This window comes from Diabrotica virgifera, chromosome 8 (genome assembly GCF_917563875.1).
Source record: "Diabrotica virgifera virgifera chromosome 8, PGI_DIABVI_V3a".
NCBI classification, from domain to species: domain Eukaryota; kingdom Metazoa; phylum Arthropoda; class Insecta; order Coleoptera; family Chrysomelidae; genus Diabrotica; species Diabrotica virgifera.
The window spans coordinates 34,051,230-34,070,096 of record NC_065450.1 but is presented as its reverse complement, the minus strand read 5'-3'; the positions used below and the strand labels follow the sequence as shown (position 1 = coordinate 34,070,096).

At 35.9% G+C, this 18,867-nt stretch overlaps 1 protein-coding gene across 3 annotated transcripts in view; it reads left to right on the top strand.

The window, feature by feature from the left end:
* LOC114333906 (polycomb protein Asx) overlaps positions 1-18,867 on the top strand; it is a 200,000-nt gene that overhangs the window by 158,946 nt on the left and 22,187 nt on the right. For 2 of the 3 annotated variants that reach the window (XM_050659418.1, XM_050659416.1), the window contains exons 9-11: positions 2,211-2,384; positions 5,918-6,197; positions 15,090-15,402. In XM_050659418.1, the coding sequence (XP_050515375.1) occupies positions 2,211-2,384; positions 5,918-6,197; positions 15,090-15,402 (767 nt within the window). The remainder of the gene's footprint in view (positions 1-2,210; positions 2,385-5,917; positions 6,198-15,089; positions 15,403-18,867) is intronic. The other variant, XM_050659417.1, reaches the window with a different exon arrangement.

The following is an 18,867-nucleotide window of genomic DNA, read 5'->3' as shown; positions in this document are numbered from 1 at the left end:
GTGTTCAATTTGAGCCCTGTATTATCTTGTCTGGGAGTCAGAGTGGCAGCCATAAGTCTTCTCCTAACTATCCGTTGAGTGACCGTGACACCTCGAACATTCCTCAAGGATTGTTGAAGCTCCACTCCTGTTTCGTGCCGATTCTGCAAAACACTCAGGGCAATGAATCGAGCATTCCTTTCTGTCATTACACGTCGCCGACCAAAACCTGGTCGTCGACTGTAGCACCAGTTTCCTGGTATCGACGCGACGGTAAGCGCTTGAGAATGCCTATTACGCCATAAGGAGGAAATGGGCGACATTCCTCTGACTATCGCTCTTTTGTAATTACGTAATTGCCTGGTCCGCCGTAACTGCCTGGAGTACTTCACCTCTGGTGAAGTAACCATTTGTAAAATATTCACTTACTGCACTTCGAAGTGTACACACATGTCAACTTTTGAAAAGCGACTGAGACGATCGCCGGCAAATTTATAGACGTCTAAATGGCGTAGAACATGCCCGTTACAATGGTTACTGCATTTCCTATACCATACAGAAATAGGCCAATTTTACAACACGTTGCCAATTTGCATAAAAAATTTATTTTTTGGAAGTTCTATAATAAAAAAAATTGCATTAGTTGTTTTAATTCACATGAAATTACCGAGCATAAACTACAATCCATCGAGTGAGTCGATTTTTTGCTCGCAAGTGTATATACACCTAAATTTACTATCTTCTAAATTGTTTTTGTTAACAGTGACCACAAGTATTTCAGAAATAAGTTTTTGCCCTACTATTAATGGGTGGTAGTGAAGGAAGGGGTAGTATTTGCCTTAATGTGGTAGACTGAACTGTTGCGCATTTTTTAATCATCTCGTCTTAATTCTTACAGAATTTCTATAAGTTGATTTGTTTTATCGCCGGTGCGGAAGAATAATGATGTAACTGCAAAAAGGAAAATTCTTCAGGAGAGAAAAAAAAACGATTTTTTTGATATTTAAGATAGGGATTAAATAAAGAGTAATCATCCAGGAGCGTCGGTATGGCGTTTATTCTTACAACGATTGCTTCTATTTTCATTCCTATTGGTTCGAAGTTCATTATCTTAATTTAATCGCTCCATTTTCAACCCTATCTATAATTGCGTCATTGTTCATCTTAAATTTTTACATGTTTAAAATAGTAATTAAGTGAAGAGTAATCGTCTTCTCTACGTTTCAAATGTAGAATCAGTATGGTCGTATATTGCAAGCGGGTTTGCCATTCTGTGAATTATGATAAATAAATTCTCCTTTAGTATTCCACAGCAGTTAACAGCGATAATCCTCGTAGACTCTAGAAGTACCTGCCGCCGGCGCCGCCGTGAAGAGCGGCAACGTTGTCAAGAGAATTCTTATTTATTTAGCACAGGGCTATCCTTGTACACTGCATCTCATCTATGAAATACGCTCTAGGAGCATCGGTATGGCATTTATTCTTACATTGATGGCTTTTATTTTCATCCTTATTGATTTGAATTTTATTATGTTAATTTAATCTCCCCATTTTCAACCCTATATACAGTTGCGTCATTATGCATCTTAAAATTTTTCTTGGCGAAAAAACGGTTTTTAAATATTTAGAATGCATGGCGTTTATTCTTATTTTCAACCCTATTTACAGTTGCATCATTGTGCATCTGAAACAAAGTCTAAAATGGCGCGTATTTCAATAATGACGTAACTACCCTGTAATAATAATAATATCGTATGGCATTTTTGCCGGGGAGATCCTCTCGGATAGTTCCAGCGCCAATTACATCTTTAACCCTGTTTCAAGTAACTAGTGTCGATGTACACTAGCCCAGGGGGACCGACGGTTTAACGTACTCTCCGAGGTACGGTGAGACGGCTCGTGTCATTATTGGAAATGAAAATGGTCTTTGGCAGGGCTCGAACCCACGTATACTGGCGTATGAGGCCAGCGATTATGCCGTTACTCCACGGCCGCTCACAACTACCCTGTAGTGGCTCAGCACATAGTTACACAGTTCTGTCGTTTTTGTATCATCTGTACACAGTATTTTAGAAGTTAATTACGCAATGAATAGAAATTGACAAAGCAGTCACGTCATTGTTCTTCCGGGACGGCGATATGCACTGGTAAAGCTTTAGTACTTTTATTATTTTTTTATTTTAACTTACGTAAAATATAATGGTGGTACCCATTTTCTTATTAAATAATAGGAGTAACAACAAACCTCCCCCTGGAGCGGTAAATTTGGAGAGAAGCTACCAGATATGCCAGGCTGTGATTCAAAATAGTCCCAATAGAGATCAGCTTCGATGCCAGTTAAAACCACCACCAAGTTTGTTGGCTGCTGCTCAGGTGAATAACGTGAAAAAGATCGACAACAATAGGTAAGCAAAGTAAAAGACAAAAATTAATAAGACTTAAGTTATTCGATTTTTGTTTTTAGTCAATTGAAATTTTTAAGCCTTAGTTTGCATTTTTCAGAGGACCCAATTTTATTTTTTTCATTTGTAGGAGGGGTCAGTAGAGGCTAAAGTTCAAGTTTGTGGGTTCGCCACCCTTGTCCCCGGCCGCCATCTTGGGACAAGTGGTGCCAAGGGTTTATGCGCTGTATCGTAAACTAGCAACCTTACAGAAAATTTCATCAAACATAAAATGTAGCAATTAAATTTTCTACAGTTTTATTTCTATTAGTTTTTATCGTCAAGTGACCAACAAAAAAGTTGATAAACAGAAATAAGTGAAAATTTTGTAACAAGTTTCCTTTTGGAGGTTATAACTTTTTTTCAGTTCATTTTACAACAAAATGACAACATAGTAATTTTGTAGAGGGTTTCTCAACGAACAATTTCCGCTATAAAATTTTTTAATTTTATATATTTATCTAGGTTTTACAGCGCTCCAAACTTGACCAGATTCTCGAATGCTCATAGGGATAAAATAAAAACAAAACGTTAGGCTTACTTCTTACTTTTCTATCTGTATATTTTCATTTATACAATTTATTATGATCTTAACACTCCTATGCTATTATTAATCTATTTTTGACCCTTTTCCCGACCAACTATGAGGTAGAGTTTGGAGGCGCGTTTTTTTTTGTGTGGTATTCCCAGTAGGCCTAATCAAATACTATTGACTGTAATACATACAACTCTTGACATTGCCCATTACATTTGAGGAAGCAAACAATATAGCGCCATCTAGCGGTCAGCGGTGATAACCAGAGCAATCTAACCTTACATTTATAAAATTGCTTATTATTGTTTTTGTATAAGTGTTTGAACTATTTTAATTTTAATTTAATTTTGCAAAATTAGCTTGTTATTCAAAAATTTATAAAATTAAATTTAAATGTTTATGTCAAATTTTACGTTGTCACAACGTAGTTTCACCGCAAGCCGACAGTGGCGCTAGTGGCAACGTGCTTCCAGATTTCTGTGGGAGTTGGACGTATTACAGTCAATAGTATTTGGCCTAATCCACGGACAATTTCTAGACAAAATAATATTATTTATTGTTATATATTGAAAAGGTTCTATCATAGTTATTATTTTTTCATTATCTTCGATGGTCCAGGCTGCGAGTCAAGATATGAATCAGTATCCGAGATGAATTTTTGTGGTATAATGGGAGTTAGCGTTGGCGTTATTGTCGGTAATTCATCTTCCAATTCATTTTCTTCAACTAATGTTGATATGTCCACGATGTTGCTGCAGCTTTCACCAGCACAATGGAGGCGCACTGTTGAACATTTGAGGCCTGTTAGCGTTGGCGTTATTGTCGGTAATTCATCTTCCAATTCATTTTCTTCAACTAATGTTGATATGTCCACGATGTTGCTGCAGCTTTCACCAGCACAATGGAGGCACACTGTTGAACATTTGAGGCCTGCTTTTCGGCAACCGCACGCCCTTCCAGTTTCCTTTGCATCTGCAAAAGATTAATTTAATAAGCTCGGGCGATGCTGGAGGCTTGGAAGTTTGGATTGGTATCCAAAATTGTCCATGCTTTTTCCAGCCCCAATCTTCTTGATCACAATGTTTACCGAGCCATTACTGAATCTGCATTCCTCGATGTTAGCCAGGCTTTTGATAAAGTTTGGCATCAAGGACTGTTGTATAAACTGAAAAAGAACTTACCAGAGGAACTATATACACTCCTTAAGTCGTATTTATCAGAAAGATACTTTCGAGTGAAGTTTGAGTCAGCCTATACAAAACTATATCCCATCAGATCAGGGGTACCGCAAGGAAGCGTTCTGGGACCACAACTGTATCTGATTTACACAGCCGACTTACCCACAAATCATGACAGAACGACTACCACCTTTGCAGACGATACTGCAATACTAGCAGTACACAAAAATCCCGGCGAAGCTGCTGCAAAACTCCAGAGAGTATTAAATCAAATAAATACTTGGGCACAAAATTGGAGAATTAAATTAAATGAACAAAAATCAAACCATATTGTTTTTACAAAATGTCACGGTGAATCACCTACAGTAACAATAAATAATAAGGTAATTCCCTCAGTTACCTCTGTAAAATATCTGGGCATGCACTTGGATAGGGGATTAACCTGGAGAACCCATATATGGAACAAACGGAAACAACTGGGCATAAAATTTAGTAAGCATTATTGGCTTCTAGGGCGTAAGTCTAAGCTCACGACAAGAAATAAACTGCTAGTCTAGAACACAATATTCAAATCAGTATGGGCATATGGTCTGCAGATCTGGGGAACAGCATCCAAGTCGAATGTATCCATAATTGAGAGATTCCAGTCCAAGGTGTTACGTTCAATAATCGATGCTCCGTGGTTTGTTACTAACAGGGATATTTACAATGATCTGGAAACGAAAACCGTCAGTGAAGTGATAGTGGAGTTAAGTGCAAAATACATCGTACGTCTTGAAAGCCACGCGAATGTGCTTGCAATTAATTTGTTAGACAACAGTCAGGAAACAAAACGGTTAAAGAGACAGACACCATTAGATTTACCGCACAGACATTAACATTGTTACAGTAGCTAAGTTAATATATTTATGTAATACAGTAATTTAATATTATCTCTATAGAGATGTGTGGCGCTGGTCACAATCTCTCTTCATGTCATTATTTCTCAGATAAAATGTGCCTATTGTTATATGTTATAACAGATTGCCTAATAAACATAAAAAAAAAATTACTGAATCTAGTTTTTAAGTTTGGCACTGGGGAGAAGCGTCAAAAATAGTTTAAAATAATAGCATAAAAATGTTAAGATCATAAATTGTTTGAATAAAAAAATATATAGATAGACAAGTAAGCCTAAAGTTCTGTTTTTATTGCATCCCTATGAGCATTCGAAAATCTGGTCAAGTGGAGCGCTGTAAAACCTAGATAAATAAATAAAATTAAACAACTTTATAGTGGAAATTATTAATTGAAAGAGCCTCTACAAAAATGCTGTAATGTCATTTTTTTGAAAAATGAACTAAAAAGAAGTTATAACCTTCAAAAGGAACCTTGGTCACTTAACGATAAAAATAATAGAAATAAAATTGTAGAAAATTTAATTTGTTACATTTTATGTTTAATTAAATTTTCTGTAAGGTTGCTAGTTTACGAGATATAGCGCGAAAACCCTTTGCACTCCTTTTTCCAAGATGGCGGCCGGGGGACCAGGGTGGCCCACAAACTTGAACTTAAGTTTCTACTGACCTCCCGTACACACTAAAAAAAAATGAAATTACCTCTAAAAAACGCAACCCTAAATGTAACATTTCAATGGACTATTTCGAGTTTATATCACCTATTACTAATATTCAAAGAAATGTTCAGTTAAACTCATGATGTTCTACTTCAACACTACATCAATCATTTAACATTCAACTAACATCACACATTTCTATTGAATCATTTTTCATTGGATTCAATAGACAATCTTTTAACAGGCAACAACAACAATTTGCTCCCATTAGAGGCCCCACAGTTAACAAAACATTTACTCCTCCTCTACCCGCGCCTAACAATGCTTACCAGATGGTTCAGGGTGGAAACGGTATCAGAGGAGTAGCTCAGAGGATGAGGACTGTTCCTTTTCAACAGCAACGACCACCGGCACCAACACCTGTGGTCGTTAGGCACGTTTTTACAGCAGGCCAGGGAATTCCTGTGACGATGGCTGTGTTGCCGCAAGGGCCTGCCATTAGTCCAGAGGTTTGTATACATTTATTAAAATTATTTAGATTTAGCAACGATTTTAAAACCTGCTTACCAATCTGTTATACAATAATTATTACTAACAAAGCAGGGATTTACTGATATTTTCTATATATTTGACAATGTGTGTGTTAATTTAGACAACTGTTAATAGTCCGGGATCCCAGGCCCATTTCCACCATTTATTACTAACAAGGTAATTCTTCGTGAATAGCTTCATTTTGACGAGACGCCCAACTTTTGCCCTTACAACAATTTTTGTTTGTGGTAGCTAACAGGAGTAGCAGGGGAAATATGTTAATTTGACAATTCTCAAAAATTTATTACTAAGTTTTTTTGCTAATTTTCAAGATAATTATCTAAATTAAGTATCCGAAAAAATGTGTGTCCTACAAAATGCAAGGTTTTATTAAAGAGCCCCCCTCTGTCCAACATGTATCATTAACGAGGTCATGAAAAATTATTACTAACTACCTGTTTTTTTTTGTTGGTTAGTTAATATTTATATAATTTAACACCCACATTGTCCTACAAATTTTGTGGTACGTTGTCCTGGTCCTACGTTCAAAAGTTGCTAATACGACAAGACCATTTTTTATTAGTAACTGTAGGACAAATGTATCACGTGATAGGTGTGTGTATTTTTCATCGAAATAAAACAATGCCCTACAAGAAAACAGGTATGTATCGCAAGTCCGACGAGAATTGTCATGCGCACACAAAAATGTGATGATAAAGCCTTTGCGCCTATATTCGTTGCTAACACACTGTAAAAAAAACGCTGTGCGCATGCGTACTTGTACCAGTGTAACTCAGCTCTAATAGCAGAAAATAAATTGATTTTTAATTTCATTAATTTCAAATATGTATAATCGGAGGCTCCAGCTGATCAAGAGGGAAAGATAGTCAGAAATCAAATTGACTACATTATCATTAATAGAAGGTTTAGAAACAGTATTACATCTGCAAAGACATACTTAATTGCAGACGCAGCAACTAACCATAATCTGCTCTGTGCTGGATTCAAACTAAAACTAAAAATAATAAAAGCCCCCACAACGCAGAAGAAACCTAATACTCGACTCCTAAGAAATGCCGTAATAGCAGATGAGTTCGGAAATAAGATAAATCGTGAGATTAAAGAGCAGTTAGAAAGATCTGAACAAGAAAATATCGGTCAAAATCTAGATATCATGAATTCCGCCATGGTCACCATAGCAAACGAAGTTTTGAAACCAGAAAAAGACTCGATAAAGAAAAAGGATTGGATGACCGATAAAATACTAGACCTTATTCAACAAAGAAGAAATTGGAAAAACAAAGACGAGATTCGGTATAGAGAGAGATATATCGACAAATAAGGTACGAGGTTAAGCGAGCAAAAGAGGACTGGATGGAACAAAGATGTCGTGAAATGGAAGAACTACAAAGAAAACATGACGAGTTTAATATACATAAAAAGCTTAAAGAAATTACCTACACTCAGAGAAAAAGAACTCCTCACTTTATGAGAAACTCCAAAGGTAAAATAATTCTCGACTTGGATGAAAAAAAGGAAGAATGGACTAACTATATAAAAGAGCTCTTCCTGGATACGAGGCCACCACTTAACACCACAAAGTATACGAATACTGGTCCTAGCATTTTAAAAGCGGAAGTAGAGAAAGCCATCAAACAGAGCAAAAATGGGAAATCTCCAGGCCCTGACCAAGTACCATCAGACTGGCTCAAACTTCTGGATGACGACAATGTCTCACAACTAACAAACATTTATAACCATATATACGAGACTGGAATGATGCCACAGATATGGTTAGAGTCTACATTTATGCCACTCCCAAAAAAACCTAATACATCATCATGTAAAGACTTTAGACTAATTAGATATAATTCTTATCTTCTTAAGATAATTCTTCGGGCAGAAATGTGAAGAGACAATGGGAAACAAACAATTCGGTTTCAGAGAAGGATTGGGAATAAGGGAAGCTTTGTTGTCAATGTTAACATTACTTCAACGATCATGGGAAGTACAGAAATCAATTTACGTCTGCTTTATAGATTTTGAGAAGGCGTTTGATAGAGTTCAACATGATAGGTTGTTTCAATATCTAGAAATGATTGAATAGACGATAAAGATCTGAGACTTTTACAACATCTATATTGGTATCAAGAAGCTTCTATTCTGGTAGACGGCAAAGAAACAGACAAAATTTGCATTCAAAGAGGTGTCAGACAGGGTTGTGTGTTATCCCCAATTTTGTTTAACGTATACTCAGAAATAATTTTTAATGAAGCCTTGGAAGGACAATGTGGAGTTCGAATCGGGGGTGAAACTATTAACAACATCAGATATGCAGACGACACCGCGATCATGGCTGAAAACATCGAAGATCTTCAATTCCTTATAGATCGAGTCACTAGAGAATGCTTCAATAACGGACTTAACATAAATGCAACAAAGACAAAGTTACTTGTGGTTAGTAAACAAGACGTCGGCCCTATGCAACTAATTGTCAGTGATGAATCAATAACAAAAGTTAACCATTTTAAATACCTAGGATGTTGGATAAACGAGACACTAAATCCGGATGAAGAAATTAAAACTCGTATAGAAATTGCAAGAGGAGCATTTATGAAACTTAGATCTATTCTGAGCAACTCTCAGCTGAACTTACAACTAAGAATCAAGTTCCTAAAATGTTATGTGTATCCTGTATTACTATATGGATGTGAAACCTGGATCATGAAGGTTAACATGATGAACAAATTAGAAGCCTTTGAGATGTGGTCATATCATAGAATGCTCAGAATATCTTGGGTTCAACGCATTTCTAACAGAGAAGTCTTAAACAGAGTAGGTCAAGGCGAAGGTGACTTAATGAAGATGATAAAAAAGAGAAAACTTGAATATCTGGGGCATATAATGAGAGGTAGCAGATACAGGATGCTGCAGTTAATACTCAATGGAAAGATCGACGGAAAAAGAGGAATTGGTCGAAAGAAATATTCGTGGCTCCGAAACCTTCGTCAATGGCTTATCAGCAGATCAATTGTTACATGCCGCACAAGATCGAGAACGATATCGGCAAATTGTTATGGAAGCTACCCACGCCTAAAAATTTGGGCACGGTACTTAAAGAAGAAGATAATCGGAGGACCGGAATAACGGACCATGCAACTTGTAGGACAACGTGAGTGTTTAATTACATAAATATTAACTAACCAACAGAAAAAAAAAAATCAAGTGATTAGTAATTATTTTTCATGACCTCGTTCATGATACATGTTGAAAAGGGGGGACTCTCTGACAAAACCTTGTTTTTGTAAGACAAATATTTTTTCCGCTATTTTAGATAGTTATCTTGAGAATTAACAAAAAAAAACAGTTAGTAATAAATTTTTGAGAATCGTCAAATTACTTCATCCCTGCTACCCCTGTTAGCTACCACAAACAAAGATTTTCGTACAGGAAATTGTTGGGCGTCTCATCGAAAAGAAACTATTCACTAAAATTCAGGACAGTAATTATTTTTCATCAGGTATTTTTACTACAACTTTTGTACGTAGGACAAGGATAACGTACCACGCAATTTGTAGGACAATGCGGGTGTTAAATTATATAAATTTGAAAAAATCAATGGGAAGATCCCAATAGTTGGCTGTATACCATAGTTTAAAAAACTCATACAGAAGTAACTTCAAATTGTATTCTGGTATAAAATCGTTTATTAAAAACTATCTAAAATATCATTCAAATGGATTGCAAAACGTTTTCGTTCTAATTCAGAACATCTTCAGTGCCTAGAATGAAGTATTTCCACGTTAGATTAAAGCAAAAAAGTTAAAATTGTGACTGTTAGAAAGAAGAAACATGTGAGAATACTTACATTCTGCTGAGTAGTTTGAAAATAGCACACTATTTAAAGTGGTAATCCCATAATATATGGTATTACATATTATATTTTAATGGAATATGGTGAGAAGTCGATGTTGTTAGATATAATAGAATACATGCTCAAAGGGCAACATGCTTCCCTGCTCGAAAATGCTAGGTACTTGCCAGTTCAATGGGCACAGACCACCTGAGAAAATAGGAAATGTACATTCAGTATGACAAGAGTGACAAGACATGACAAGAAAAAGCCAATTTTTGGTTAAAGCTTAAAAAGTGTAGTTTGATTTTGGATTTTTAGCAATATATAAATGTTGTTAATAAATATCTGAAAATGCAATTTAAATTATTTAATTATTATAATCTATTGTAAAGTCTCAATTAGCAACTCTCTATTCCAGAAAAACTTATGGATTTTATAGATTTAATGTGGGTATATTTCATGGTTCAAAGAGTGACGTCATCGAATGTGAAATGACAAGATGAAAGTTAAATTTAGTTAAATAAAATGAAATATACTACATACTAAACAATTAATGGACTGACGTTCCCTTTTGCTTTCTAATCTTAGTGGTTTACTTATTTCCAGGTTTACACTGATAATGGTCAGTCTGACCGAAAACGTTTTGTTCTAATTTAATCTTCGTGGATAAATTTTAAGGATTTTTTTAATAATAAATTGGTATGCTTACATACAACAGAAGTGTTTACTTCATTCCACGTTGATTAAATAAAGAGTAACGTCCAGGAGCATCGGAATGGCCATTATTCTTACAATGCTAGCTTTTAGTTTCATCCCTGTTGGTTCGAATTTCATTATCTTAATTTAATCCCCCCATTTTCAATCCTATCTACAGTTGCGTCATTCTTAATTTTAAAATTTTTCTGTACAAAAAAACGATTTTTAAATATTTGGTATGAAGTTTATTCTTACAGCTATGGTTTTTATTTTCATCCCTATTGGTCCGAATTTCATTATCTTAATTTAATCCCCCCCATTTTCAACCCTATTTACAGTTGCGTCATTATTCATCTGAAACAAGGTCTAAAATGGTGCGTATTTCAATAACGACGCAACTACCCTGTAGTAGCTCAGCACATAGTTACAGTTCTGTCGCTTTTGTATCATCTGTATACAGTATTTTAGAAGTTAATAACGCAATAAATAGGAATTGACAAAATTTGCAGTTGCGCCATTATTCTTACAATACTGGCTTTTAGTTTCATCCCTATTGGTTCGAATTTCATTATCTTAATTTAATTCCCCCATTTTCAATCCTATCTACAGTTGCGTCATTCTTAATTTTAAAAATTTTCTGCAAAAAAACGATTTTTAAATAATTAGTATGAAGTTTATTCTTACAGCGATGGTTTTTATTTTCATCCCTATTGGTCCGAATTTCATTATCTTAATTTAATCCCCCCCATTTTCAACCCTATTTACAGTTGCGTCATTATTCATCTGAAACAAGGTCTAAAATGGTGCGTATTTCAATAACGACGCAATTACCCTGTAGTAGCTCAGCACATAGTTACAGTTCTGTCGCTTTTGTATCATCTGTATACAGTATTTTAGAAGTTAATAACGCAATAAATAGGAATTGACAAAATATGCAGTTGCGTCATTCTTGTTCCGGACCGGCGATATATAAATGTGCGCTTTTAATTATAAATTTGAATGTCCATAAGCTTTATTTTTAATGGAATACGCTATATACTGTTATGATCTGCTTTCTATTACTTTTATATTAATTATTATTTATTTGATCAATTATTTAATTAACGCAAATCATAGATAAAAATATTAAGAAAAAATCTTAGTGTGCCTTTTGTCAAAAAAAATTTTAATTAAATTCTCTTAGGTTATACTTATCTTTTCAGTTTAGCCCTAGGCCTACAAGGCCTGTTGCGCTTAATAAATAAAATAAATACTTATCCTTTCTCGTGGCTTCAGTATCTCTTAGTTGATCCTTATCGGGATAAAATAGGAAAAGGAAATAAATAGAAAAATCATAAATAAACACATACAAATACCTTTATTATCAAAAGCAATGCTCTATAAATTTATCAATTAAATCCTGTGGGCATAACTATCCAAAAGAAACTTTTACCATATAAATTAATCTAATTCAAACAAATATTTATCGCTTTGTTCTTGATACCCTTAATAAAAAACAAGCTAAACAAACAAATTTGGTATTCGCAAATTACTTATACTTCCTATTAAATTTTTGAAATGTTGGAATCTTAAATGCATATGCTTTTACGTAAAAAAATTTAACTTCTGATTATAAAGAAAATCTATCACATAGGTTATTGACTGACCTTTTTGATTCACACACAATGATGTCTCCTCTTGACCCAAACAGCTCCTCCTTGTTGATTATGTTAGGCTACCAATCAAAGCCCTCTCCGTTCTCAGCAAACAATCCAGCAGGATACCAACAACTATTTCTCCAAAACACAAGCCAGGCCTCTTTTTGCCAGTACTCGTTCAATAAACTCCAAAACTCTCTCCTCTCTTTCTCTCAACAATAATCTCCTGAGACCCAAATATCTTTTTTACTTGGTGTCACAAATAATTTTAATAACGATAATTCTTGTAACTTACTCTCTTGGACTTTACAGAATCAAATGATTTGTCTCTCGTTCCACTTTTCAGCTACTCTCACTATCAAACACAACCACTAGTACTTGCTTTTGAACTACTCACGAAAACTTTTGACTGTTCCTCTCGGCTGCCGGTAACACAATCCTCTCTCTTTCCAAAACTATCTGAAAATTCAACCTTCTCTCCTTCCCATTCCAAATTGCCAAACCAATCAGAGACATTTCTTCTTCCCCATTCTTTTTTTCATTCGAAACACCCACTCATACTTTAAAAAATATTCCTACGATCATAATAATTACTTTCGGGAAATTCTACAAAATTTACTCGGGGTTAAACAAAAAGATATTTAAAATTCCAAACTTTCTTTACCTTAATTTTCTAAGAACTAATTACCTATGGCTTCTACCTTTCCCGTAATAAACAATCGGTTTAAAATAATAATCCTAAATAACTTTCACTTCACTTTTATTTACAAATGTTTTTAATATTCTTCATGGAAAAATTCATTAAGGAGAAACCACCTTGCGTGAAAGCTAACTTCTAATAAATATTTACAAATCAATATACAGGGTGTATCAAATTTATGTGCCCGCGTTATATTAAAAAAAATAAAAAATTTTATTCTATTTTTGATTGATAATTTGAAACACAATAATACACACACCGGCAAAATTAGCCGAACACCTTAAAAATGGGACATGTTTGATGTCTTAAATTTCCTAAACCACTGGTCCGATTTGAGTAATTCTTTTAGTATGTTATAGCCTTATTATTTAAGAATGTCGTTGTAATAATATTGTTACTAGACAGGTACATATCATTTTATACCGGGTGTACCAAGCATACTGTGTCTTTTTCTTAAAGTTTGGAATACTCTAGATGCAAAATATTAAAATCAATACTCGATTGTAGACTTAGGCTTTCTTAACATTTTCATTTTTGATTTATTTACTTATGTAAGATAATAAAAAAGTTATGTGCGTTAACAACTATCCATGTTTTCCATCAATAAATCCTCATAGTAGGGAAGGAAAGTATACTAAATTTGCAGTTACTCGAGCGTTATGGGGACCTATTGGATTGTGAAAAGTATGTGCTAAAATCAGAAAAAGGTTAAGTTAAGTTTTCCATAAAGTGGGGGACTTTTCATTTTTTAATTTAATTTTCCATTTGAAACAATCATTTTTCTCCGATTATAGCGCTATCTATCCATAATTCGAAAAAATGTGTCGAATAAAAGTTGCTTATTTTTACGTAAAGAATCCAAATCTGAAATAAAAATTGGGGCTCCTATTTAAGATTTTAAATTAAATCCCATACCCCACCTCCGTGGGGGCTCGTGACACCCCACAGAGAGGGGTGGGGTGTAAATTAAAAATTTTAAATACGAACCCTGCGATATTTCGCGGAATGAACATCAGATCGTAAAACTGCAAAATACACCTATTCAATATTTTTCAAAAATCTACCGAATGGCACCAAACACGACTCCCCACGGAGGTGGGGTGGGGGATTACTTTAAAATCTTAAATAGGAGCCCCCAAGTTTTATTGCAGATTTGGATCCTTGGCGTAAAAATAAGCAACTTTTATTCGCAACATTTTTTCCAATTATGGATAGATTTAGCCTATTATAATCGGAATAAACGATTGGTGGAAATGGAAAATTAAATTAAAAAATGGAGAGTCCCACACTTTAGGGAAAACTTAACTTACACTTTTTTTTTTGTTTTAGCACCCACTCTTCACAATCCAATAGGTCCCCATAACGCTCGAGTAACTGCAAATTTAGCATACTTTCCTCCCCTACTATGAGGATTTATTAATAAAAAGCATGGCTAGATGTTAAAGCACATAACGTTTTATTTTCCAACATAAGCAAATTAATCAAAAAAGAAAATGTTAAGAAAGCCTAAGTCTACAATCGAATTTTAATTTTAATATTTTATATAATATGATAGAATATTCCACAGGGTGTTCCGAACCTTAAGAAAAAAAAAGTATGATTGTAACACCCGGTATAAAATGACATTTACCAGTCTAGCAACAATATTATTACACCGATATTCTTAACTAATAAGGCTATAATATATTAAAAGAATCACTCAAATCGGACAACAGGATTATGAGGTTCGAGACATCAAACATGTCCCATTTTTAAGGTGTTCGGCTAATTTTGCCGGTGTGTGTATTTTTATATTTTTAAAAGCTGCTGAAGAACCTGATTTCAACAAACTATATCATGTATACATATAGTATATTATGATAAAAACAAAGAAAAATATCTCTGACAAGTAATGACATAAACGTGGCCATAATGAAAAGTCACAATCTAATGTCTTGGCAGTAAAAGACTATATATTAACATTTTGTATTATTTATAATAGGTAATCGAGACCCAAACACCAGTCGGCACTCTAGGTCAGTATATACTCGTTCAAAGAACTGGTGTACATGATCCTCTAAACACTCCACGCTCCTCGAGCGCGCCGCCTTCTCAGCAGCAGCCTCAAATTAACACGGCAAACGCCGGAGGAGTACCGCATATAGTATCTGTTAACGCAGGACGAGGTCGGCCAGCAAGCGTAGAAGTAGAACATCCATCTGCGGCGATGCAGTCTCAACCTTGTAACGATTTTATTGTACCTTGTCCGAATCCTGGAATCCAGGCAGTCACTCGAAGACAGAGGCTACCTCCAGGTTAGTATTTCCTCTACTTTTTTATCTATGGGCCTGTCTATTAATCACATGAGGCTCGAAAGGGGGATCATAAAGAAGTCACGAAATATGACAAGGGGGAGTGGGTGTAGTAATATGTATATCACTTGTATTTATTTTTTCGGCAAACGCGAGATACTCAACCGACAAGCGGCGTTACGTGTATTTATTTTTTCGGTTAACGCGTACAAAATCGAACCCAACACGAAATTACCAGGTGGTGAAGTGTGACGATCTCGCGATTTTGCAGCGGTCCAGTGGCCTATATATTCAAAGTTTCAATAGTAGGCCGAGCCGAAAAAGGACAAAAAATTGTTTTGCCTTCTTCCTCTTCGTGCGACTAGGATTACTTCTGTTTGTCTGCCTCTTATTCTGTTTCAGTTGTTGTTGACTGTACATTGTCTTTCCACCTTTTCGGCGACCTTTCAACGCGTCTTCTGTTATACGGCTTGTTGTTTTTACAGATGTTCGCTAATCTATCTGGTTCCATTCGGTTTACATGTTCGTTCCAGTTTTCCTTTCTTGTTTTTATCCACCAGTTAATATTTTGAATTTTGCATCGTTCGCGTATACTTCTGTTGCTTTGTCGGTCTCTTAATGATATGCCCGCTATTGATCTTAATAGTTTCATTTATTTCGATATTGTTGATTTTTTGTTTCGTCTTTCTTGTCGGTCTTTGTCTTATCGGTCCTTGTCTCCGCTGCATATGTTAGGATTGGTCTTACTGTTGTCTTGTATACTTTTATTTTACTTTCCGTGGTCAGATATTTGTTTCTCCATATGGTTTCTCGGAGGCAACCACTTACTCTTGCTGCTTTTACTGCGTGTGTTGTGGTCTCTGTTCTTATATTCCTGTCACTAGTGATCTTTACTACTAAGTAATTGAATTTCATTACTTGTTCTACAATTTTGCCGTCTATTTCTGACTTGCATCTGCGCGGCTCTTTACTTATCACTATAGTACATTTAGTTTTTTCTGCAGATATTCTCATATTAGTTTGTTTGCTGTGATATTGAAGGTGTGGAGCTGCCTTTGTAGGTCATCCTCGTTATCAGCAGTTGGTACTCTATCATCGGCATAGCATAATATCGTGATTTTATGCGCTCCCATGTGGTATCCAAATTTTTTTTTTGAAATCTTAAACGGGCTAGGAAAAAAGTTGTATATGGTCGTCCTAATTCCGTGTACCAAAGATAGGCTGAATTAAATTATTTTTGACCGGACCTCTTGGACCCAAAAAAAAAAATTGTCTTCTTTTTGGGACAGGCTAGTGTCTAAAATATTAATATCGATGCTATTGTCTCGTTAAAAAATTTTCATCATGATCTAAAAAAAAATTAATCGGCCTCCAGGACTAAACATGTAAAAGAGACACACTGCATATAGTCGGAGAGATAGAAGCGGATTTTGTGCGTGATAAGTAATTTGGAAAAACTATACGGGGATATGTTGAATTAGTTGTGTACATGACTTTCCCCAACGGCCGGAAACCAGAGTGGGGGACGAGGGTAGTTATAAAGGATCAAAGTCGCAGTTTTTATTATTTTTTTGTAACGCTCATGATCGGGATAGTGCACCAAAATTCGGGAATAAGTAGGTCATGACGTAACTAAGTAAAATCTCCAGGGGCGGAACGCTGCGTGGTGGGGGCAGGGGTGAATATAAAAAATATAAATGGTTTTTTGCGACGTTCTTGATTGAAATAGTGCACCATGTAGTGCATGACATAACTAAGTAAAATCCCCAGAGCCGGAAACCAGAGTGGGGGACGAGGGTAGTTATAAGGGGTCAAAATCGCGGTTTTTATTATTTTTTTTGTGACGCTCATGATCGAGATAGTGCACCAAAATCTAGGAATAAGTATTCCATGACGTAACTAAGTAAAATCTCTAGAGACGGAACGCTGCGTGACCGACAAAGGGGTGGGGGTAGGGGTACATATAAAAAATATAAGGGGTTTTTTGCGACGTTCTTGATTGAGATAGTGCACCAAAATTTGGGAATAAATAGACCATAACATAACTAAGTAAAATCCCCAGAGCCGGAAACCAGAGTGGGGGACGAGGGTAGTTATAAGGGGTCAAAGTCGCGGTTTTTATTATTTTTTGTTGTGACGCTCATGATCGAGATAGTGCACCAAAATTTGGTAATAAGTAGGTCGTGACGTAACTAAGTAAACTCTCCAGGGGCGGAACGCTGTGTGGCCGACAAAGGGGTGTGGGCAGGGGTGAATATAATAATTATAAGGGATTTTTTGTGACGTTCGTGATCGAGATAGTGAACCAAAATTTGGGAGTAAGTAGATCATGACGTAACTAAGCAAAATCTCCAGGGGCGGAAACCAGAGTTGGGGATGAGGGTAGTTTTAAGAGGTCAAAGTCGCAGTTTGTATTATTTTTTTTTGTGACCCAGCACATTTGTCCCTCACGCAGCGTTCCGCCCCTGAAAATTTTACTTAGTAATGTCATGATCTACTCATTCCCAAATTTTGGTGCATTATCTCGATCACGAACGGCAAAATACACCTTATATTTTTATACTCACCCCTGCCTACAACCCCTTTATACCGCAAGCAGCGTTCCGCCCCTGTAGATTTCACTTAGTTACGTCATGACCTACTTACTCCAAAATTTTGGTGCACTTTCTCCATCCTGAGCGTCACAAAAAAAAATAATAAAAACCGCGACTTTTACCTTATAACTACCCTCTTCCCCCACTCTGGTTTCTGACTCTGGGGATTTTACTTAGTTATGTCATGGTCTACTTATTCCCAAATTTTGATGCAGTATCTCGATCATGTGCGTCACAAAAAAAAATAATAAAAACGGCGACTTTGGCCCCTTATAACTACCCTCGTCCCCCTCTCTGGTTACCGGCTCTGGGGATTTTACTTAGTAATGTCATGGTCTACTTATTCCCAAATCTTGGTCCACTATCTCAATCACGAACGTCGCAAAAAACCCCTTATATTTTTTATATTCACCCCTGCCGCGCCCCTTTGTCGGCCACGCAGCGTTACACCCCTGGAGATTTTACTTAGTTCCGTCATAACCTACTTATTCCCAAGTTTTGGTGCACTACCTCGATCATGAGCGTCACAAAAAAATAATAAAAATCGCTACTTTGACCCCTTATAACTACCCTGGTCCCCCACTCTGGTTTCCGGCCGTTGGGGAAAGTCATGTACACAACTAATTCAACATATCCCCGTATAGTTTTTCCATATTACTTATCACGCACAAAATCCGCTCCCAGCTCTTAGACTAATATTTACTGTTTATGCGCTGTAACTGTGCAGATCTTGCTTGAATCAATAGTCGACACGAAAGGTCCTGGCTGACTATACAACTTTCTTCCAATTTGTTCGGTCTTCCATCAACCAAGGGTCAAGATGTTCATTTTTCGGAGATCTGCTTGGATGTTATCTCTCCATCGCATTCTGGGA